Below are 23,311 nucleotides of genomic sequence, written 5' to 3'. Positions count from 1 at the left end.
TGCCACTGCCCCCACCACCGGCCGGGCGTGACCCAAGGGACCCTTCTTTACCAAGTTCCCTCAGCATGCACCACCCATTAGGTCCCTCAAAGTTGGAGACTCTTTCCAGCTGCACTTGGATTCTCTTCACAGCCCCCCAACTTCCACCAACCCCCTCCCCCAGGGAAGATGCTGGCAGAAAATAACTGCAGCGAGGTAGAAGCTAGGATGAGCCAGGGAGAGTGACCCAACTTTGTAGGGTGTGCGGCCCCCGTCTCGACTCCTTGAGAACCATGGTGGGGGGGGGGGGGGACAGGCCTGTGTGAAGGAGACCTCTTGAGGATGCTCAGGTGCTGAGGAGGGACATGGGGTTGAAGAACGATGACGAAGAGGAAGGGGCCGTACCCCTCTCCTCTACTTACCAGGATAGCTTGAATCCTTTCATTAGTACAGGCACGGTAATCCACTGACCGTGTCCTTAGCATCCCCGTGACAGCTCCGGAGGTCCCAGGACATATTGGAAAAGATGACGAAGTCCCCAAAGAACAGAAGCCCATGTAATGTGACTTGAACACAGAGAGAGAAAGAAGACAGAGAGAGAGAGAGAGAGAGAGAGAGAGAGAGAGAGAGAGCCAGCAGCACCAGCCAGAAGAACCTCGGCAGGCTGAGCTCGGAGGCCAAGGGCAGCCTCTGCAAATCCGGCCCCAGGGCTGGAGCTGCCTGCCGGAGCCTTTGCTGCCACTGCCAGCTTCTGATGGGGACAGGCAACGGCAAGGCTGCAAAACAAGCCTGGAGTGGCTGTCAACAGGCAGGCCGGCCGGCCACCCGCCCACCCTCGCCTCCTGCCGGCTCAGAGCAGCCTTGGGGGGGAAAGGACCCAAGGAGAGCCCGGCAGGAGAGCAAGAACCGAGCAGAACCTGCACCTCTCTTCCCCCAGGCGGCGGCTCCCGCAGCTCCATATAATCTCCTCATCAATGCAGTACCCAAGCAAAGCACTGCCAGCCACTTCCGCCCATTTAAAGACACAGCACATGTTTTGTCCCGGGATGGGACAGAAAGTCAGGGAGAGGGTGGGCCAGCAAGGTGATGCCCAAGGAGGAAGAGGAGAGGGGGCAGGAAGAGGGCGAGTCGGGAACTTCCAGGAGCATCCATCCAAGGTGTTAAAATGCCACACCCCGGGGCGGGGGGGGGGGGGGGGGGGGGGGGGCGGGGAGGGGAGGGCTGACCCCAGGCCCTCTGCAAATGTCCGGAATCCCAAGCAGAGCAGACCTGAAAGCGCCCCCCCACCCCTCCTCCCGCGGTTAGTGCCTAGAGGCCCAAAGGCGAGCTGCTCAAGACCACCTTAAAAAGAATCCTCACCCTCTCCCCAGCAAGGCGGGGCCGCGCAGCAATGAGATCCCAAGCAGTTCAAGGCACATGGAACACACAGTTCTCTTCCCCTTCTGGGGAAAGTGCCCAGCCCCAGGGCCACCACTTTTGGGGCGCATGGTGAGGCAGCAACTTATGGTGGTCCAGCAGCGCCCCCAGTCACCTGGGGCCTGGAATCCTTTTAAGGTGGCCACGAGGGCCTGGTGTGGGATCTCAACAACATTTTATCACCAATACCGGGCTCTAAGATGATTCAGACCAGACACAGCATCAAAGAGAGGAGGCACTGAGATTTTCAACTCCAACTAGAACATACAATTCGCTCTTAAAATCCTCCAACCTGGGCCCACTGTGTTCCAGCCCCAGCAACTTCCGTGGCTATGTGACTTTTTTTTTTTTTTTTTTTTTGGCCTCCCCTAGATTGCGGACTATCTGGGTCAGTAATGCGGATGGGTGAGAACAAACAAAGAGGAGATTAATTATGAAATAGCAACCTCCAACTGAACCATACTAAGCCTTTACCCTGAAACTTGCCTCAGAGCAATCTACAGACACCCATTCGGGTTGTGTGCACATCATCTATACTTGACCGCCAAAGTGATAGACAGTCTTAAGAAAAACCAGAGCGCAAGATCCCCACTGGTAACGCTCGCTCGCTGTACTTGTAATTACTTATTACCTGCCTTTTTAGATGGTAAACTCTAAGTGGGCAGGGACAGTGTGTGAGTCCGTCATCTCACTGACTTAGGATGGCTTATATACACTAGATACTATTAGCAAGTGTTTAATTGAAGTGGCCTTATTCGAACTAAAACACTGCAGTCTGTCTCCAGGGTCCAGATGGTCCAGCAAAAACACCCTTTAAGGGATCCTGAGCTTTTAGAGATGTACTCTCAAAGCAGCCCTGGCCTATGGAATTCTCCTCCGTCCACAGACCCAAGCCAGACAACACTGAAACGCTCTCAAGACCTCAGAATATATCTTTAGTTATGTATCCAGGCCATTCTTTCAACTTAGGTATTGTAGGGCTGCATAAGTTCTCCTTTACAACCTAGGTAATTCACTCCAAGGGCCTCCAGGGACCAATGATGCCAGCCTCTAGGCAAATGGCACCTAGAATACTCTAGGTAGATGAGAATACTCTCATCCTATCCCCCCTGACCACAGATAACACATGAAACCTGAATCAAAGCTTTCCAAGTATTACATTAGACACACATTACTAAATAGTGAAAATTCTATATTTTTCAATAAAAATTTTAAAAACCGTCAAATAAAAAAAAACTCCCTTGCAACTACTAATAAGAATTTTGGGGGAGCTTATTTATGTCAGGCATCGTGCTAATAAGCATTTTACTTGTATTATCTCACTTAACACTCACATCCGTATTATGAAGTTGTGACTATCAGTATTTTTCAGATGATGTTATTGAAAATTAAGACTGTAGCATCTGGATTTGCCTAATGCTAAATAACCAACAAGCTGCAAGCCTGAGACTTGAACTTGGGCATGTTCAAACCCAAAATCCAGTCTCTTAATCAGGATGTATGCTTATTAAAAAAAAAAAAAAAAAAAGTAAAGAAAGAAAGAAAGAAAATCTGTGAGACAGGCTAATAAGGGCCTACACGCTCCCAGGGCAAAAAGAATCCAGGCAACAGGTAAAAAAAAAAAAAAGATGCTAAATCAAGTTAGCTGCTTCTTTCTATTACTATTGCTGATAGGTCAGTATATGAATGTGATGGGAGGAACATGAAAAGGAGAATCTAGTTGGTTGCGAGACCATCAACTGCCTCAAATTCCCCTTGGCTCTTTCCTGTTTCTGTAACCTGGGCTCTTCACAGAGCTCGGGAACCTGGCTCCATTTTTGTGGTCCATAAGAAAATCTCAAAATATGACCCAAATAGGGCTTTAAAGAGCCATGGGATTGCCAGCTTTCCTTGAAATATATTTAAAGAATAAGACCAAGCAAAATGAAGAGGTGTTCATCATTTAATGTATCTTCCCTCTTTGATCTTCTCCTAGAGGGCAGACAGTTCAGTAGGTTCGCCAAGTTTCCTGACCGGTAAGGTGTCAGCACTGACATCATTCTAGATTACTGTGGGGGTGAGTACACAGGTTAACAGTCAGGCAGGTGCTTTTGATGCTCCTGTTTCTGCCTGAACTGCAATCTGGCTGCTCCTTGAGATCTGTATTTCAGGAAGGATAAGAACTTTTACGGAAAAGAAGGAAAGGCTGAAGAGTTCCATTTCTGGCAATATGGCAGACTAGCTATCCTAATGGACCTTCCTGCTAAAAACAACTAAAAATGCTGGATGAAAGAAAACATTTAGAAAGAAAAATAGAGAGGAAATTTTTTAAAAAACACTTGATGAGCTATCGAAACAATAAGACAAATTTAGAAACCATAAATTCAGTGAGGGCAGAAACTCAGAAAATTAAAGAAAGCCTTATAGATATGTTTTCTAGAGAAGGCACTTGTGGCACCCGTAAAACGGCCTTGGTTTTCTGGACCTCACAGAACACAGTGAGCAGAGACAGTGCACAGGCCCACTAATGGGAGGAGGAAAGAGGAGATCACCTCATAAAGTAGGAGGCCCTGCTGGCCTCCCCTAACCCTACAAGTGAGCCTCCAAGAAACTCCCACATGCTGCTGAGGAACTCAAAGACAGGCCTGTCTTCAACCTTGGCAGAGACCAAACAATCTCCCCTGATAAATCATAATTACCAACTGATCCTCACACAGGCGGCTGCCTGAGGACTTCCTAAACAATTCTCTCTCACACACACACACACACACACACACACACACACAATGTCCAGAAAGCAGAAGGCGGATGAACTCCACCACAGTAAAATGAAGAACATCTGATCCTCAAACTGATTATAAGAGGGAGAAAAGACCAGGCTTTCCTGGGAGAAGATAATTGCAACAAATGTAGCTGAACAGGAATTTTAGTTCACAGAATTTATAAATATAAATAAAAATATCTACAAATCAATAGGAAAAAGAAAAACAATTAGATAAAAAGACAAGGGATTTGAATAAGCACTTTCAGAAGAGGAAGTGATCAATCAATACACATATAAAAAGGTGCTCAACCTCATTAGCACTCAGGAAAATGCAAGCTTAAAATGCCAATGAGATGCTAACTTTGTACCTATCTGACTGGCAAAAGTTAAAAAGTCTAATAATGTAAAGGTTGGAAAGGAACCAGTGGAGGGGGGCCTGGGCGGCTCAGTCGGTTGAGCGTCCAACTTCGGCTCAAGTCATGATCTCGCAGTTTGTGAGCTCAACCCCCACATCAGGCTCCGTGCTGACAGACAGAACCTGGAGCCTGCTTCAAATTCTGTCTCCTTCTCTCTCTCTCTGCCCCTCCCCTATTCACGCTCTGTCTCTCTCAAAAATAAACATTAACCAAAAAAAAAAAAACAAAAAACCAAAAAAACCCATGGACATGTATATAGTGGTTCAACTACGTAAGCAAACCATTTGGTATTTATAGTAGCGTTCGAGAAATGCATCCCCTAACACCTAATGGTTCCATTCTACCAAATGAAGAAGCTCCCACTAGGAAATGTTCGAGAGAGAAACTTCACACAGCACTCACTCTGTGTGGTAACATGGTTTGGGGAAACAAACCCCCAAACCTGGAAACAAATGTCTACCGACAGCAGAAAGGATACACAACTAGGATTTTCTTAAAGTGTGAACAGTCTATAACATTCAGAAAATTTATAAATTACTGTCGCGTGCAACCAAGCGCATGAATCTTGGAAACAATGTTGAACACGGAGAGCAAGTCAAAATGAAGAAAGCATGACGTATGATTGCATGCAGATACAGCCACAGGACAAACACGTAACAAGATAGATGCTTCACGTTCATGTATAAAAAGGTACTCAACCTCATCAGTACTCACGAGTATCCAGATATTCTCTATCTGTATAGTTAGACAGTGTGTATCCATAAAATGGAAAATCAAGGAAGTGACAAACTCAACATTCTGAAAGGTGGTCAGTGGGCAAGAACATGGAGTCAGCAGGACAGGTAAGAAGTACACTGTTTGTTGTTCTTTCTTTCTGTACGCTTTTTATGTACTTTTTTATAAATAATCTTTGTCTCTGTTCAATATTTAGCAAAAAACAATTTAAAGATAAACAACATAACTGGACACACCTGACACCAATCTTCTCCTTCCAATCTCTGTGAACAGAATGGATGAGAGAGGAGGGCGGTGGTGGGGAATGGCTGACTGGGACAACGATTCGTGTTGCATTTTCAACATGAATTTTCAAAATCTAAGTTCAAAAACCTAGCCTTCCCAGGCTCATGGATATTCACTCCAACGTCTGTTGTGTTTCTAAGGTCTGATTAACAGAAGGTTGAGCTGTGTCCCTCCAAACCTCTTGCTACAACGGTTTCTTCCAAACTTTACTGGGTTTGGAATACAGGTTAGAAAAAAAGAAAAAAGAAACTTTGATTTTAGCTGCTTTGACTTTCTCCTGGTCTCCAAGTCAAGCCTTAAGGTCTCACCACGTGGGTACTGTTCCTTTCCCAAGGCAACAAGAACAGGACTGATGCTCCTCGCCTCATCTGTAAGCAGGCACTGGACTGGCAGGAGGTCTTTCCTTCGGAGCATTACCACTCTGCAGACCCCCAAGGCCTCGGCCAAGGGAAACGTGGAGTCCACGAACCCACCACAGGATTCAGTTGCCCTGACTCCCACCCCTCAGTGGCTCTTTCCACCACCAGAAGCTCACGCCTCCTCATGACCTTGGGGAGTCACCGGGAGCCCATCTGGGGCAGAAAACAGACAGTGGACAGGATCCCCGAGGTTCCCCTTCTATCCGGAGTCTCTGGGTTCTGCGCTCGCCTCCCGAGGAGAGGAGAGCCGCAGGACCAGGGCAGTGCCGCATGCCTCCAGGAGCTGGCAAAACTGGGGCAGAGCCGTGCTGCAGTCACACGTTGGGGAATCAAAGCTCCAAGCTCAGGCAGGGGAGTCGGCAGGCGCTGAGAGTGTTATATTTAAGGAGCATTTTGGAGGTCAGGAAGCTGGTGAGAGGAGCAGCGGGGGAGGAGTGGCGTCCTAAACACTGCATTTCAACAAGCCTCCTCGTCCTCCAGCCAGAATCCTCTTCCAAATCCCAAACTGCAGTCAATAGAGCCTGTGTGAGGGGGACGGCAGATGGCCAGAGCGGCACCCGATCAGGTGCTCCCCACCACTTCCCTGTCCCCTCCTCCCCCCCCCCCCCCCCCCCCCCCGCCACTATTAGTCACTGGCTCTGGGGTGACAGTGTGGGCTGCAGGCATTGGCCTTGCCTTCTGGTCTGTTCATCTGTGTCAGCTCCCAGCCGGGAGCTTCCCGAGCCCGCCCCTCCTCTCCCCTCCCGTGTGGGGGACTCATGTGCACACCCCTGCCCTCCAGCCCCACCAGTCCACTGTAGAGAGGGGAGAGGAGGGGAGGGGAGGGGTGGCCCAGGCCACAGAGCAGCAGAGGTTGAGAGGTTTGTGTGGAAAGCAAGTGGGGGCTCGGTTCACTTCAGGCATGCTTCCTTGGGCCTCCATGACCCCAGGGATTTACGTGGGGGGCTGGAGCGAAATAAAAAAAAAATCAAAATCGAAAATGGACAGACTCACCTCCTCCCCATCCTTCTCTGCCCCTCCTTCACAATCTGCTAATCCAGAATGTTCCAACAGGATGGGCAAGGGCAGAGCCAAACTCCAGCCAGTTTCATCCCGCCCCCAGCTGCTTCACCAGCACAGCTGACTGGAGAGGGAGGAAGACAGGAGAGAGGCAGCCTGTCCACTCTAGAGCCTAAAGTGCGCTCCCCTATATTACGTCCTGTGAGTCTCACAACGTCCCGGGGAGGTGTCACTGAGCCACATCTAACGGAGGAAGACACCGAGGCCCGGCGAGGTCTGCTTCTCTTCCTACCGCTGGTGGCTGCTCCTAGAGCCACAAGACGAGGGGGTGCCGCGGTTGGTAAAATCGGGAAAAGCGAAGAGGTGAAGCCCAGTGCCAGCAGCACAAACCCCCTCGCCTCTCCTCAGCCACCTCTCCTGCTCACCTCACTGGCAGAGCCCGGCTAACCTACGTCTCTCCCTCTGTCCCGGCAACTCTGGACATCCCTCCTCCATGGTGACCGCCCGACTTCTTCATGCCCGCAAGGGCTGGCGACGGAAATCCCAGAGAGGACCCCCTCGCTCTGGCCTACATCTCTATCCCCTTCCTCTCCAGAATCTCTCCCCAGCTTCCTGAACACCTGCCCGCCTGCCTCAGTGCTGGCTTCTTGGGATGTCTTCTTCATTAGCGTGTTCTCAATCACAAGGCTCTCTGCTGCTAGACAGAAGGGCGGCCCCCAGGTGGTAAAGCCCCCCCCTGTCAGGAAAGAGGCACACACCTTCCAAAACCCCCCACCCACCGGGAGAGGGGACCTCGCCTGACTTCCCTCATTCTAATTACATGCATAACAAAAGAAAACATCGCTCCTGCCAGATGGAAGAAACAAGGCAGATTTCTAATTACCCACCCTGATCCTCCTGGTTTATCCTCAGGAGAAATTCAGGGTGACTGATGGCATCAGGGACCCAGAAGGGAGCTTATAAACTCAGGTTCTCGCCGGGAGGGAGCGCCCAGACGCCCACGGCCAGCTGCTCCCGCTCTCCTCCCACCGAATGGAGACTTCTCCTTTCTCATCTAAGTTACGCTTGAGAAGGACTGTTAACAAACTGATGAACTCATTTCAACAGGGAAAAGACTCCTGGCCAAGGACGCAAGACTGCTGGCAGAGAAACCACTCCGTGATGTGACGAGCCTAGGAAAACCACATTCTTGACGGACACGGGCCGGACACCAGCCCCGGAGGCGTGTGCTGCGGTTTCTTCTGCGCAGCGATTCCGGCATTGGACGGGAGTTCGAATCCATACGTAACAGCTATGTGACCTTGAGCAAGTTACTTCATTTCTCGAAGCCTCAGCTCCATCAGCACACAAAGGTGAGAATGGCAACAACCCACACGGCTGTTGGGTGTCAATGACACAACACATGACGTCATATCGAGTGCCCAGCACATTTTAACCATCATCATGACTGTTCCTAACCGGTATCCACAGACGACCAGTACCTCCTGCAGGGACTACAGGGTCCATTTCTGTGCTTCCTTATCTACTTTTTCTCCTTTATGTACGGAAAAGTTTCTGATTTTTTTTTCGGTTTTGTTGGGGATGTTTTTATGTTTCTATTTCTATATGTGGTATTTCTGTCACATCAGTCAGCCATTTACTTATTCAACAACAACCACACTTACTGAGTGCCTACCATGTTCAGGACCCAGACAAATCATGACGTTATTTCAATAATAACCCAAATATCCTCCTTGATCTCCGGAAGCTTATAATCTCATAAGGAAGATAATACACGGGCATTAAGTAGTTATATTAAGTAATTCTAACATAAAGTTTAAAGTAGTAAGCCCTGTAAGAGAGGCACAGGTAATCAGGACACAGTATTTCTGTTCCCCAAAATGAACACAGGTTTATAATTGTTATGCCACCTTTTCAATTAATAAGTAATGATGAGTATTCTCAGCCAACCTATGTTAAGTCTGTCTGTGATAATTATTTCTTGATCAGTCTGGTCTTAACACAAAAGAGTCAGCCAGAAAAAGGATCCAATATTTGTGATCATCCTTTATGGAGACAAGAACTTCCTATTTGCATGACAGGTGTCCAGAAATAGTGCCTTCGGAACATATTGCCATCATCGCGGCCAATAAATACAGGTTTATTTGGACAGAGCAGACTGCATCTAACGGGCTGGAATCTGAAATTGCATTTCCGGGGCGCCTGGGTGGCGCAGTCGGTTAAGCGTCCGACTTCAGCCAGGTCACGATCTCGCGGTCCGGGAGTTCGAGCCCCGCGTCGGGCTCTGGGCTGATGGCTCAGAGCCTGGAGCCTGTTTCCGATTCTGTGTCTCCCTCTCTCTCTCTGCCCCTCCCCTGTTCATGCTCTGTCTCTCTCTGTCCCAAAAATAAATAAAACGTTGAAAAAAAAATTTGAAATTGCATTTCCTACCATTAGGACGTTTTCTCATCAGGGCCTTAAGGCTGGGGGGAAAACAATGTAGAGGATGGTTCAGGCCCTACTATATTCTCTAAACGTCACAACTGACGTGAGATGGCATAATCATGAGTAAACCTCCAGAGAACTCAGGTTCCGTGTGTCTTAGGACTACTCGGTAAATGCACCTGTGTCCTTCCATACTCTGCCACCAGCTACATCTGATGGTTCAAGGGCACTGTGAAGTATTGAGATGATCTGTGGACAACTGACAAAAACAAGGGCAACATGGTTAAGTTTTGAAAAAGCTAAATACACTGAATTTTTAGTTTTTGATAACATGTCCGTTGAAATTTGTATTAAGGGGCACGTGGTGGCTCAGCAGGTGAAGCGTCTGACTCTTGATTTCAGCTCAGGTCATGATCTCACAGTTCATGAGATCAAGCCCCGCGTTGGGCTATGTGCTGACAGCTGGGAGCCTGGAGCCTTCTTGGGATTCTGTATCTCCCTCTCTCTCTCTCTGCCCCTCCCCTGCTTGTGTTCTCCCTCTCTCTCTTGCTCTCTCTCTCAAAATAAATAAACATTAAAAAAAATTTGTATTAAAATATTCTTTAAACAGGGGTGGTGGACGTTTTCTATTTTAGTTTTGTTACCTTCCATAGGTAAGACATGTGGCGATTCTGTGTCGGTCCACCAACTTTTTTCAACTTCTCTACCAGACGCACAAGCTCAGACCCCCGTGTCCCCCACTCCCCGCCCCGAGGAAGGGCTGCTGAGTTCTGGGACCTCACATTCCACTCTAAGGAGAGGCTATGGCTCCTAACTGCTGGGAAGGGGGATCTGAAAGCCTTCTTCAGTCAACTCCCTGTCTTCAGGGAGCCCTGTGGTCTGGGAGCCTTGCAGGGCTGCAGCCTGCACCCTGCAGCCCTGTGGTCACCTGCATCCCAGAGGTTCCTAATCCAGGGGGGCTTAGTGACATATGAATTGGCATGTCACATCCTATTAGTTTCAGGTGTAGAACATAACGGTTCATTATTTGTACACACGGTGAAATGATTACAGTCAGCTTCATCAACATCCATCCCCACGACATTGTAAGACTTTCTTCTTATGATGACCCGATCTACTCTTGAATGCTCTAACAAAGCCTTGGAGATACGCCTGTGCCTCCCAAGTATACGAGAACAACTACTGCCACTCTCCTGACCTCGGACACCAATTTCCAACTGTTCCGAACACCGTCACCTAGATGTCCCAAGGGCACCTCAAAGCCAGCCTGAATAAAGGCAACTTCTCACTGCCCCTCTAAACCTGCTGCTCCCTCTGACCTCCTGCGCCTGCTTCAGTGAACGGCACCAACTACAAAGTCGCCCAGTCAGACACCTGGAATTCACCCTATACTCCTCTTCCACCTCCCGCTGAACTAGATACAAAGGCCTATCCGTTCTAGCTCCCTGAACAACTCTGAGTTTGTATCTTGCTTTCAGTTTTATACGTGCCTTTAAATTCTCATCGCTAGGTATGGCGTTATGCCTACCCCTCCTCTCCTATTTGTTTGTTTACCAAATTATTTATTGAGCCCCTATTATATTACTTGGTAATGTAATAGGCGTGGGGGGGGGGGGCGGGTTGTGGCTTAAAAAGCAAAATCACACTAGCCCTGCCCTTAAAAAAAAAAAAGTTTACGGTCTAGTTGGGGAAGACAGACATGTAAAGCAAAACAAAGAATCTGAGATGGCACAAAATGAGGAAATGATCAATTATCTGTCTGCCTTGTAGCCAGAGAGTACTTTTTTTTTTTTAAGTTTATTTATTTTGAGAGAGAGAGAGAGAGAGAGAGAGCACACACACGCACAACGAAGCAGGGTAGGGATGGGGGCGGGGGAGAATCCAAAGCAGGCTCTGTGCTGTCAGCACACAGCCCAATGCAGGGCTCGAACTCACAAACCGTGAGACCATGACCTGAGCCGAATTCAAGAGTAGGACGCTTAGCCGACTGAGCCACCCAGGCACCCCAGAGAGTACTTTTTCAAAAGCAAATCTGATGCTATCCTAAGATATTTCGATTGTTCCCAGTATCTACATAATCTCAGTAATGTGCAAGGTTGTCATGGGATGTCAATCCCTATGTCTAGTTCCATCATCTGCCGCCTGGGGTCCACGTGCTCCTAAGCCCTGATCATGCCAAACTGTCTGCAGTGACCTGGGCTTTGCCCTGAGCACGCTGTCTCCTCTTGCCTAGCTACCGTTCAGCGAGCAGCTATGGTGAGCCAGGCATTATCTCATCTAATCCTCACGACAATCCTGCAGGGTTGATGGGTATCACCCTCGTTTACAAATAAGGACTCGGGGACGAGGACAGGCCAAGATAACCCGCTCAAGTTTGCAGAGCCAGAAAGTGGCAGCACCAGCGTATGAAGGCAGATATGTCCAACTCCAGTTTATAATACCACCTCTCTTCTCTTGTCCACCTGCTAAGCTCCCGCTGACACTTCAGGTCTCAGATCAAATGTCGCTTCCTCTAGAAAGCCCTCCTGCCTGCCTAGGCCAACATCAAATAGTTCTTTTGCGCTTCCCTGCTGACTTGAACTTCTGTTACAACCCCTGTTACCTTGTACCGTCATAATGTTTCATAATGTTTACTCATCTGTCTCCCCCAAGAACCTGTGAACAAACTGTTCACCGTGATCATGTGCGATCCAATTACAACCTCCATAGTGAAATCTTTGCTGGCAAATAACTGGCATTTAATAAACATTCCTTGAACGAACGTATTGACGAGTGCCTACCAACCTCTTTTCTCACGGTTGAAATGAGAACTCTCAGGGTGCAATTTACTATCTACATATCTTAACACAGTCACGTCAAGACATCAGACGGCCCTGCGCTGAAATTACAACCTTAAAAAAAAAAAAAAAAAAAAAAAAAAAACAGTACCATGGCAATGCAATAACAGAGCCTCAAACTCCAGACTCCAGGAGATGAAATCATGCCTCCAACAGCCTTCCTCCAGGAACTGAACATGGTCTAAATAGGCAGTGCTGTCGTCCAGAGTGATCACACTTCCAAACCAAAAGCGCTTTCATTCTGGAGTAACTGAACCCAGTATAGTTGGGGCTAAGGGAAATCCTGGGAACAGTACCTGAGAACTAAAGGGGACAGGATAAGACAGATGCATTTACATGTATTTAGCAATACACACAAGTAAAATGGTATATTAAGGAAACAACATCCGAGTCATATATAAATGACGTACCAATGAGTCACGACGTGAATTTTTACTCAACAGCTCCGCTGCATTTAGATAGTATCAGAGATTCGGTACATCTGCCACAATACATAGGCTCTCTTTGTACCTAGGCTGCAAAATGCAAACAGGCTCTTTGCAGGAGCATCTTCATCAGGTAAAGTTTCTTAAACATTTGTGACTTATAATCCTTCTGGGGACCTACGGAGAGCCACAGGTACTCTTCCCAGAAAAATGCAGAGAAATATAAAATTCTGCCTACAAACGATAGAGCTCACGGACCCTCTCCTAAGGACCTCAGCGGTCCGTGGGCCCAGGCTGGAAATACCTGAACTAAACTCCCTCCAAGGGTCTGGGGTAGAGAAGGTTAAAGAAAGAGAATCACAGGTCTGGGGTTAAAGGCATCTGTCTCCACGGCCAATCAGGTTCATTCTTTGAGATCCTGAAAGAAGACGCCAGCCTCAGGAATGGTCCGGCTCCCAAGACCTGATTGTCCCCCTGCGTGGACAATCTGCAATCTTGACTAGCGGATGGTAAGAGACTAAGAAAAATGGAGCTGCCTCTGTTTCTACCTCCAGATGCAGCTGCAAACATAAACATACCCCTCCTAATTCACCGCAGAATAACTCTCCAATCCCTGCAAACCACACCTTTTCCCCCAGCACAGGCCACCACCCACCCTTGAGGGCCAACTGGTTGATCCGGAACCACTTACAACTTCATGAGCTAGTTGACCGGGAGGTTCATTAGAGGGAAGCCTGGTGACAGATGACACCTGACATCACCAACAGTAGCATTACAACCACAAAACAAACTGCTTGGAGCAAACCGGGTTTTGGATCCAAACACAGGGCTGCTTCCCCTGGCTGCCTCTGTGCGCGCTGCGAAGGGGGGAGGGCATCTTGCACCAACTGTGCTTAACGTGGGTACCAGGATGTTTGAGGAAGGAGGGGAAAGAGAGGGGAAGCGGGGACAGGGGAGGGAGGCAGTCCAGGGAGGCCTGTTCTCATTTAGTTGTGTGCTCCCCAGCTCCTTTCTTCAAAGAAAACAAAGTATTTGACAAATCTAAGCTGGTTAAAACAACAGCTGTGTGTAATTTTGCAGACTAGAAAACGAAAGCCCAGAGAGGGGAAGTAACTCGGAGCAGATCACACCGCATGCAGGAGTAGGAGAAAGGCACCAGCAGCTCAGATCTGTGATTCGCGGGGACATGTCCTCACCACCAGAACACATTACTGCCCACAGCGCCCTCGCTGCTTGGGCCTCCAACCTCCTTCTCTCTTCCATATACACACGGCGTACCCAACCTGTTCCAAAAGTCTGAATCCTGTTCAGTCTTTCATCTCTGAAACAAAGGAGACCCTGACATCTAGCCAAAAAAGAACCCCCCCAAGCCTGTCCAAGGGCTGAGATATTCTAGAAGAACACTAGGTCTCTCCCTGCATAAAGGTATTGGGGTTGGGGCTTGCAGACTTGGCCTCCTTAGGTTCCCCCATCCACTCCCAATGGCTCAAGTTCCTTCGTCGTCTGGGAAAATGCACAGGCACTGCAAATTCCAAACTGCGAGCAGGACTCAGGAGGGATTAGAAACTCATCTCAGGAACGCCCTCTAGTGAGCCTGCAGGGTCTGAGCGAGAGCACCCGGGCACATTCCCTGGAGGGGCCCAGACCCACACTTCCATTGGGGCATCAGATGAGCGGTGGGAGGGGACAGCAGCAGCACCTGCCACTCAGAGACCAACTCCCCGCCAATCCCAAGGCCATCGTCTGCTGCAGGATGAGAGGCAGTCTCTGCTCTCAAGACTGTCCGGCCCACAACGACCCCACCCATTCCTTATACAACAGACGGAGGGAAAAGGGAAGCAGACAGAAGGTGGGAAGGAAGGGTAGGGAGGCACAAATGGATGAAGAGAGCATTGTGGCGTGAGGAAGAGAGACCATAAAGGAGGGGGTGACTAAAGAGAGACGGGATAAGGAGGGAGAGCTAACGGGAAAGACACAGATCAGCCCAGACAGAGCTAGAGACCAACCCCCCCCCCCCACCACCACCACCTGCTCAGACTTCTGGGCACGGAAAGGTGAGGAGTGTGCTCTGTCAGACCCAGCCCTCCCTCCCCTCTCCTGAGCTTCATGCTCGGGGGTCATTTCCCTCCGCTCTGACCCAGCCCCCGGACACTTAGGAGTGGTGAGCTGAGGGACAGGAGGGGAGAGAAAAGTGAACCAAAGGCAGAACTCGCCAAGCGAAGCCACTTACGCACAGTGCGGCCGGCAGCATTTCCATCCTACCTTTGCTGTCGCCATATCAGCCGGCTCCATGATCTCTGCTTGGCCTAAGGAGCAGTGGCCCCATCCAGAGAAAAAAGGCAGAGTCACAAATGTCCACCCAGAAAGAAAAAACCACCCCTCTTGGAAGGGCAGGGAAAATAAGAGACCAATTTCGGTTCTCTGGCCCCCTGGGATGTCCTCTACTGGGAGTGGGGGAAGGGAGGGGAGACAGGAAAGAGGCTCGGGGTCCCCAGCAAGTTGGGGTTGTCGGGGGGGGGTGCTGCCTGGGTTCCCACAGATGCTCACATCAGGCTGAGTCAGGGGGCGTCTCCCCTTGCCTGGTACTTCTTCCCAGGAGGCAAGTGTGGGTCTCCCAGGGCTCCCCCTGCTGGGGGAGAGCGCACAGAGGTGGAGGCCCTGCCCTCCCATCACCCGGCCAACTGGTACCCACAGGTCAGGAAGAGCGGAGCGTGTGGGCAGAGGCCAGCTGGCGGGTGCTGAGCAAGTGCTGGGGGTAGCAGGTAGGGAGGAGGCCGGGGGCCCGTGGGGGCGGGTGTGAGAACCTCAAGGAGGTACAGGCACTCAGATGGAAGCAGGAGGTGCTGTGCAAGGAGGTGCCGGAGGCTCAAGCCGGAGCCCTGCGCGGCAAGGTCGAGAATGCAGAGGGAGAGGAATCTGCCGGGTGAAGCCACTCACCTTGCAATAACATTCAGACTGACTGAGGCCTACACAGGAGCCAGGAGCGGGCGGTTCACACCCCCCCACTCCACTCCCAGAGACTCACAGCCTCTGTCTAAAGGTACATGAGAGCAGCCGGCAGCCCGGCTGGATCTGCAGAGGCCCCTGGCTCTCTCGGAGCAGCCTGATTGGAGGAGCAGGATGACTTCATCCGGCCCCATTCATCACTGTAGGTTTCCTGCCCAGCGGGGACAGGCCGCTCTGCTTGCAGTGACTACAGCTTCCTCTCTGGCCCATTTTACTCCGGCAACCTGGGATAGGCTGTGTCGGCCAGAGGCCGCCAGGGGAAAGGGATCGGAGCACCCCAGGCCCTAGAGGGAAGAAGGGGAAGAGGCCGCTCACGTTTCAAGGAAAGAGCAAAGCCTCTACTTAAATAAAACACGGTGTGGGTATTCACTGTGTGCATTTGCTCGTGCTGGCGCCCGGATAAACGCAAAAGAGCAGGGCTCCTCGGAGGCAGCCAAGAAGGGAGGTGTGTACTCTCCTGAACCACTGACCTTCCCGCCCCGTCTTTAGATATTCTCCCAATCAAAGCCAATAACCTATGGAAAGGCAGATCAATATCCTCAGCTCTACCAGATCTTCCAACAGTGCTAACCTGGGCTGGCTGTTAAGCACACTGATTGCTTTATGCTTCTGGTTTCAGACCTGCAAAGTGTTAAGGTGGAAGCTGCGGCTCCATTTTACAGATGAGAAAACAAACAAAGACCCGGAAAAGAGCAAAAGGGTCAAAGAAAGGCCTGCCAACACTCCTTTCCAGATTCCAGAGAGACTCATCTCTCAGAAAGGGTGAGACCCCAAGATATAAGCCCCTTCATGTACCCCCTCCCAAACCAGCTTCCAGAGCATAGAACAATCCAGCAGAGCCAGGGTTAAAGAGAGAGATTAAAATAGAAGAGAATAAAAAAGGCAGGCAAGGAACCTGTGATCACTCATCCATTCCTGCCTCCCTCACCCTTCATTCTTTTCTCTTACCTCTGCTGCTGGTCAAGCCTGGCTTCACAACAAAACTGAGCACTCAGGGGGACCCACACAGAGCAGGAAAAGAGTTTCCCGAAAGAACGACAACACCAACCATCCCACAAACAATTCCACTTTAACACAGCCTTTGTGAGTCTGGCTTAATGACAGAACAGTAAGAGTTAACAACTCCCATTTGTAAGGTGCTCTAATGCGTTTCCAAATCTGCTGCCTCATCTGACACTCAGAGGAAGCCTGTGAGGTAAGTATTGTTTTCTCCAGTTCAGAGATAATTAAACTAGGATTCAGAGACTTTCCGTGACTTGCCCAAGGTCACACGGCCGGCATAGCAGAGCTGGGCTCCAAACCTGTGTTCACTGACACCAAACATCTTTCCACTAAACACTAAATGCCATGCTACCAAATTTCCCACCCCTTCATCTTTCCGTCCTCCATCTGTCCCCAACTCTTGCTGCCATTACCACAGACTCAGAGAATATAAAACCTCAATTAATTTAAGATTTCCTTTTGGGACACTCCCCACCCCCAGCCCCCTGCCTGTTTTCCCCTGAAGATGGCAAATTGTAAGAAAATGCATTCTCAAACATTAGGGGGAAAAAATCTTGGGCATATCCAGAGGTTGGGTATACACATTAAGCAAATCTCCTGTGTCCAATGGTACTAGGACAGAAACAGACACTTAGATCAATGGAACTGAATCGTGGTCCAGAACTGGACCCACAACGTATAGCCAACTAATCATTGACAGAGCAGAAAAGAATATCCAATGGAATAAAGACAGTCTCTTCAGCAAATGATGTTGAGAAAACTGGACAGCGACATGCAGAAAAATGAATCTGGACCACTTTCTTACACCATACACAAAAAGAAGCTCAAAATGGAGGAAAGATCTAAACGTAAGACAGGAAGCCATCAAAATCCTTGAGGAGAAAGCAGGCAAACACCTCTTCGACTTCGGCTGCAACTTCTTACTCCACAGGTCTCTGGAGGCAAGGGAAACGAAAGCAAAAATGAACTACTGGGACCTCATCAAGATAAAAACTTCTGGGGCGCCTGGGTGGCTCAGTCGATTGAGCGTCCGACTTCGGCTCAGGTCATGATCTCGCGGTCCGTGATTTCGAGTCCCGCGTCGGGCTCTGTGCTGACTGCTCAAAGCCTGGAGCCTGTTTCAGATTCTGTGTCTCCCTCTCTCTCTGACCCTCCCCCGTTCATGCTCTATCTCTCTCTGTCTCAAAAATAAATAAACATTAAAAAAATTTTTTTTAAAAAAAACTTCTGCACAGGGAGGGAAACAATCAGCAAAACTAAAAGGCAACTGACAGAATGGGAGAAGATATTTGCATAAAGGCTTAGATCCAAAATCTATAAAGAACTTATCAAACTCAACACCCAAAGAAACAAGTAATGCAGTGAAGAAATGGGCAAAAGACATGAATAGACACTTTTCAAAAGAAGACATCCAGATGGCCAACCGACACAGGAAAAATGTTCAACATCACTCATCATCAGGGAAATACACATCAAAACCACAATGAGATACCACCTCACACCTGTCAGCATGGCTAACGTTAACAACTCAGGCAACAACAGATGTTGTCGAGGATGCGGAGAAAGAGGATCTCTGTTGCATTGCTGGTGGTAATGCAAACTGGTGCAGCCACTCTGGAAAACAGAATGGAAGTACCTCAAAAAATTAAAAATAGAACTACCTACGTCCCAGCAATTGCATTACTAGGTATTTATCCAAGGGATATAGGTGTGCTGTTCCAAAGGGGCACATGCACCCCAATGTTTATAGCAACATTATCAACAATAGTCAAAGTATGGAAAAAGCCCAAATGTCTGATGAATGGATAAAGAAGATGTGGTATATATATATATATATACAATGGAGTATTTTTCTTAAGTTTATTTATTTATTGTTTAAAGAGAGCACAAGCAGGGGAGGGACAGAGAGAGAAGGGGGGAGAGAGAGGAAGAGGGGGGAAGAGAGAGAGAGAGACAAAGAGAGAAAGAGAGAGAGAGAGAGAGAGAGAGCATCCTAAGCAGGCTCCACGCTGTCAGCGTAGAACCCAATGCAGCCTCGAACCCACATACCATGAGATCATGACCTGAGCTGAAATCAAGAGTCAGACATTTAACCGACTGAACCATCCAGGCGCCCCATATATACAGTGGAGTATTACTCGGCAATCAAAAAGAATGAAATCTTTCTATTTGCAACAACGTGGATGGAACTAGAGGGTATTATGCTAAGTGAAATTAGTCAGAGAAAGACAAAAATCATACGACTTCACTCATACGTGACATTTAAGGCACAAAACAGATGAACATAAGGGAAGAGGAGCAAAAATAATATAGAAACAGGGAGGGGGACAAAACATAAGAGACTCTTAAATACAGAAAACAGAGGGTTGCTGAAGGGATTGTGCCGGGGGGCTGGGCTAAATGGGTAAGGAGCATTAAGAAAGACACTTGGGGGGCGCCTGGGTGGCGCAGTCGGTTAAGCGTCCGACTCCAGCCAGGTCACGATCTCGCGGTCCGGGAGTTCGAGCCCCGCGTCGGGCTCTGTGCTGATGATGGCTCAGAGCCTGGAGCCTGTTTCCGATTCTGTGTCTCCCTCTCTCTCTGCCCCTCCCCCATTCATGCTCTGTCTCTCTCTGTCCCAAAAATAAATAGACGTTGAAAAAAAAAAATTTTTTTTAAATAAATAAAAAAAAGAAAGACACTTGGGATGAGCACTGAGTGTTCCATGTAGGGGATGAATCACTGGATTCTACTCCTGAAATCATTACACTATATGCTAACTAACTTGGATGTAAATTAAAAAAAAAAAAAAAAAAAAAACTCCTGTGTCCAGTGGAAATTGCCTTTAAAAAGATTCAGTTACTCACGTTCACTTTATTTAGGTAGCAGAGTAGACTAAGCCATCTGACCAAACTGGTCAATTACCAAGATTAAAATGAAGGCGGGGGGATATGTTCCTGGTTCCAGTCACCATAAACACTGAATATATCATGCATCCCTTGCCTATCCCATCCCATCTCACTCTATTAGCCAAGGGGCATGAAAGTTCCATACAGCCAAATGAAAAAGGACAGGAGTAAAAGTAGTGGGACACCATCTGGGCCGATGGATTGGTTTTCTTTAGCTCACTGCCCCATGGTCATAGACACAATCAACTTGGAAAGGGTACGGGGCACTGCTAGGACAGCACTAAAGGTATTCTATCATAACCTGCACAAAAAAGCCAAAAGTGTGCGGGCTGCGCTGGTTCCACACGAATCATCTCTGCTCAGAGGCCTGTAATGTTCCTTCCGGCTATCGCTCTGGCCTGCGGTCCTCTCTGTTCCTGGGCTGACAGTCAAATGCACAGACAGATGGAGAGCAGAAGGCTAGTGCCCACGAAGGAGGATGTTCTGTTTCATCAAAATCATGCAGAAATCAGACCCGTGTTAACAGGACCCCGCCCAGTGTCCCAAATGACCCAACACATGTACCTCCTCGGTTCTTAATGGCAACCAACCGTCACACAGCCCTGGATGCTGAACACAGCAGACAGCATTTCAGAGGGCTGCTCAGCCAGAAGCAGCCATGTTTTTAGAAAGCAATTTATATGTCCTGGACTCAAAGCAGCAGGAAGAGAGCTGTTAGCTATAGAACAGATAATGCAGGAGATGGGGCACAGAAGGAGGTAGGGGATAATGCTTGGTTTCAATGAGAAAGGAGGGAAGAAGTATGTCCCAGAGTCCAAAGATAATTCCAGGAGGGAAGAAAGAAAATGACACTGAAAGGGGAAAAAGAAAGGAAAACTGATGCAGTGGATCAATTAACAAGCCACTGCATCCACACTTCTGCTAACCAGAAAGTCATCCATCTAATAATTTCTTCTGGAAGAAGTAACTCCTCTAGTCTATTCATTTGCTCTTTGAGCTAGAGACCAGAAGCTCCCTCTTCTGCAAGTTCATTGCGCTCCATTTGACCTCATATTTAGTAAAAAGACAGAAAGATAGAGAGAGAGAGAGAGAGAGACAGAGAGACAGAGAGAGAGACAGAGAGATGGATGGGAAGCTCTTTACCATATCATTACATCATTTTCTCTCCAGGGGAATTATTTGTACTAATGACTTTACCCTAGGTATTACATTCTAACTCCTTAATCACTATACTTATGTAACAAATTAAGGAAGAAAAACAAATAACAACAACAACAACAACAACAAAAAACCCAGATACCTGAAAAGAGGCTAGACTGAGTTTTGGTGGAGGATGGGTAGGGTGTCCTGGGAAGAACAGGCACCCAGTTCCCTAAAGACAGCTCAGAGGCTGGACACTGCACCTGCTTTTTTAGGAAGAGCCTCCTCTAAAGCAGCTGCCTATTGGTGGGCAGGGCACAAGGAAGCCAAGCAAGCCAGTTTCAAACCCTGGTCAGACCAGTGTCCTCCTGCTGCACCATGGGATATGTAGTTCTCTGAGCAATGGGCAGTGGTGCGGCCATATTTGCACTGCTTATCCAATGTGCAGCTTGACCACAAACGTAGGTCAGACACCTTAGCCAAAAAGGTACAACTCCTCCCTGCAGTCTGACTTTATTTTTTATTTTTAATATTTATTTGAGAGAGACAGAGTGTGAGTGGGGGAGGGGCAGAGACAGAGGGAGACACAGAATCCGAAGCAGGTTCCAGGCTCTGAGCTGTCAGCACAGAGCCCAATGCGGGGCTCGAACCCACGAGCTGTGAGATCATGACCCGGGCTGAAGTCCGACGCTTAACCAACTGAGCCACCCAGGTGCCCCCCTGCAGTCTGACTTTAAACAGAAAAGACGGTGAGGAAACAGAGAGAGGTTCACAAACTACAGGAGATCACAAACATGAGGACCTTGAGAGGTCACTTGATGTCTTTGCTCTGTGAGCACAGAAAATGACAGCTTCTCTCAAGAGAAGAGACAGAAAAAGAAAGAGGAAGGGAGAAAGAGAGGCAGATGAAGGAGAAAAGGGCAGCGTGTGTGTTCCCATGACTGTGCATGTTGGATTCAGGGACCAGAAGGTGACTTCTCATCTTTTGCTGGTTAACCATCAACTCTGGAGTGAGGCAGTCGAGTGTGCTGACGAGCATGCCTCTCCAGCTATTCTGCGCAGGTTGGAATTCTGACTCAACTGCCCACCATCTGTGTGACCCTCAGGCTGGTTACTTAGCCTCTGTGCCCCCATTCCTCATCTGTAAGGCAGAGATGATGTTACTCAACTCATAGACTATATGCAGATAACATGCTAGAGGGCTTAAAACTGTGTCTTAAGTGTTAGATTTTTTTTTTCCAGTATTATTCAGTGGTTTGCCCCTTCCCCTAATCCATGTGACCTTTCCCCCCACCCAGAACATGAAATTTTAAGTCCTCAGAGCTGACGATGGCAGAGGTAGACTGGACAGAAAACAATCCCACCTGCGTTTTTAGATGAATAAAGACGGGGTTGGGGGGGGGGGCGGTGAGACAGTCATTAGAGTAAGAAAAAGGGCAGAAAAGGAACAAGGACAAGAACTACAACCAGAGACACTTGCAAGTAATACTGAATGGCAGTGGACATTAAGAGGGACATGCGGGGGAGTTTGGGGGAAAAAATCATCAAAGAACAGTAAAAAAGAGTCCGAACAAAAATAAAGAAGGGGAGGAAAGACTGACAAAGAAAATCAGGGAAGCTGATCAGGTTGGAGGTGGGAGGAGAAAGGAGACCGAGAAATTAAAAACTCAAAGTGGGAAGTTCCGAGAGGATATGACTAAAGCATCTGTGAGGAGCTATGGATGGACAGAACTGCCCAGCATGAGGAAACTAGAGAGACGGCAGCTAACACTGCAAAGTTCAAGTCTAGAACGGTCTTGCCAAGCGGGCCTGATCCCTGGCGATGGCCCCGGTGTTGTGGGGGTCTGGGCTGGAGGAGGTTGCTCAAGCAGGCAGGACTGGAGCAAGTGAGGTGGGTGGTAAGGGTTAAGGTTCAGGTTCCAGGAGGAAAGGAAGTAGCTTTGGGACCAGTCACCTAGAAGACAGCACCCTCAGCTCTGAAGTCAAGAGGAGAGGGGAGGGTACCTGGGCGGCCCAGGTGGTTAAGCATGCAGCTCAGGTCATGGTCTCACAGTTCCTGAGTTCAAGCTCTGCATCGGGCTCTGCGGTGATGGCGCGGAGCCTGCTTGGGATTCTGTCTCTCTTCTCTCTGCCCCGTCCCCAGCTTGTGCTTTCTCGCTCTCTCTCTCTCAAAATAAATAAATTAAAAAAAAAAAAAAATGAAGTCAAGAGGAGAGAAACAGGCCTATTTGAATGCAAGTACTCCGGGCGGGACAAAGGGACGACGCCAGCTTAGGGAAACTCGTACTTTGTGCAACACTGAGTGTCTTTGCCGGTATCGGTGCCCTCCTGCATCTGAGTTCCTCAGGGTAAAACAAGATAGACAAAGGGGAGGGAGGCCCGCCCCCCTCAGCCACTAGCAATTCCTGAGGCCTCACAAGCAACAGGAATATAAATGCTACCCCCTCAGCATTAGCCTCTAGGGCTGGACAGGGCAGCATTGCATAGCGGTTGAACTCTACAGTCAAGTTGCCTAGATTCAGATTCCAGCCCATCGTATAAGGGTTGTGTGATCTCAGAGTGCCTGGGTGGCTCAGCCAGTTGAGCGTCAGACTCTC

At 48.7% G+C, this 23,311-nt stretch overlaps 1 protein-coding gene across 6 annotated transcripts in view; it reads right to left on the bottom strand.

Moving 5' to 3' along the window:
* The window catches only part of GRAMD1B (GRAM domain containing 1B), a 246,578-nt gene that overhangs the window by 96,745 nt on the left and 126,522 nt on the right, over nucleotides 1–23,311 (bottom strand). Inside the window, exon 3 of one of the 6 annotated variants that reach the window (XM_047877610.1) lies at nucleotides 14,941–14,984. The exons of 4 other annotated variants lie outside the window; for them this stretch is intronic. In XM_047877610.1, the coding sequence (XP_047733566.1) occupies nucleotides 14,957–14,984 (28 nt within the window). In that variant the 3' untranslated portion in view covers nucleotides 14,941–14,956. Of the gene's footprint in view, nucleotides 1–14,940; nucleotides 14,985–23,311 lie in introns of those variants that run through there. One more of the 6 variants, XM_047877600.1, reaches the window with a different exon arrangement.

Source organism: Prionailurus viverrinus, chromosome D1 (assembly GCF_022837055.1).
Source record: "Prionailurus viverrinus isolate Anna chromosome D1, UM_Priviv_1.0, whole genome shotgun sequence".
In the NCBI taxonomy this organism is placed as follows: Eukaryota; Metazoa; Chordata; class Mammalia; order Carnivora; family Felidae; genus Prionailurus; species Prionailurus viverrinus.
The sequence above is the reverse complement of the archived record's forward strand: the minus strand, read 5'-3'. Positions and strand labels throughout refer to the sequence as shown.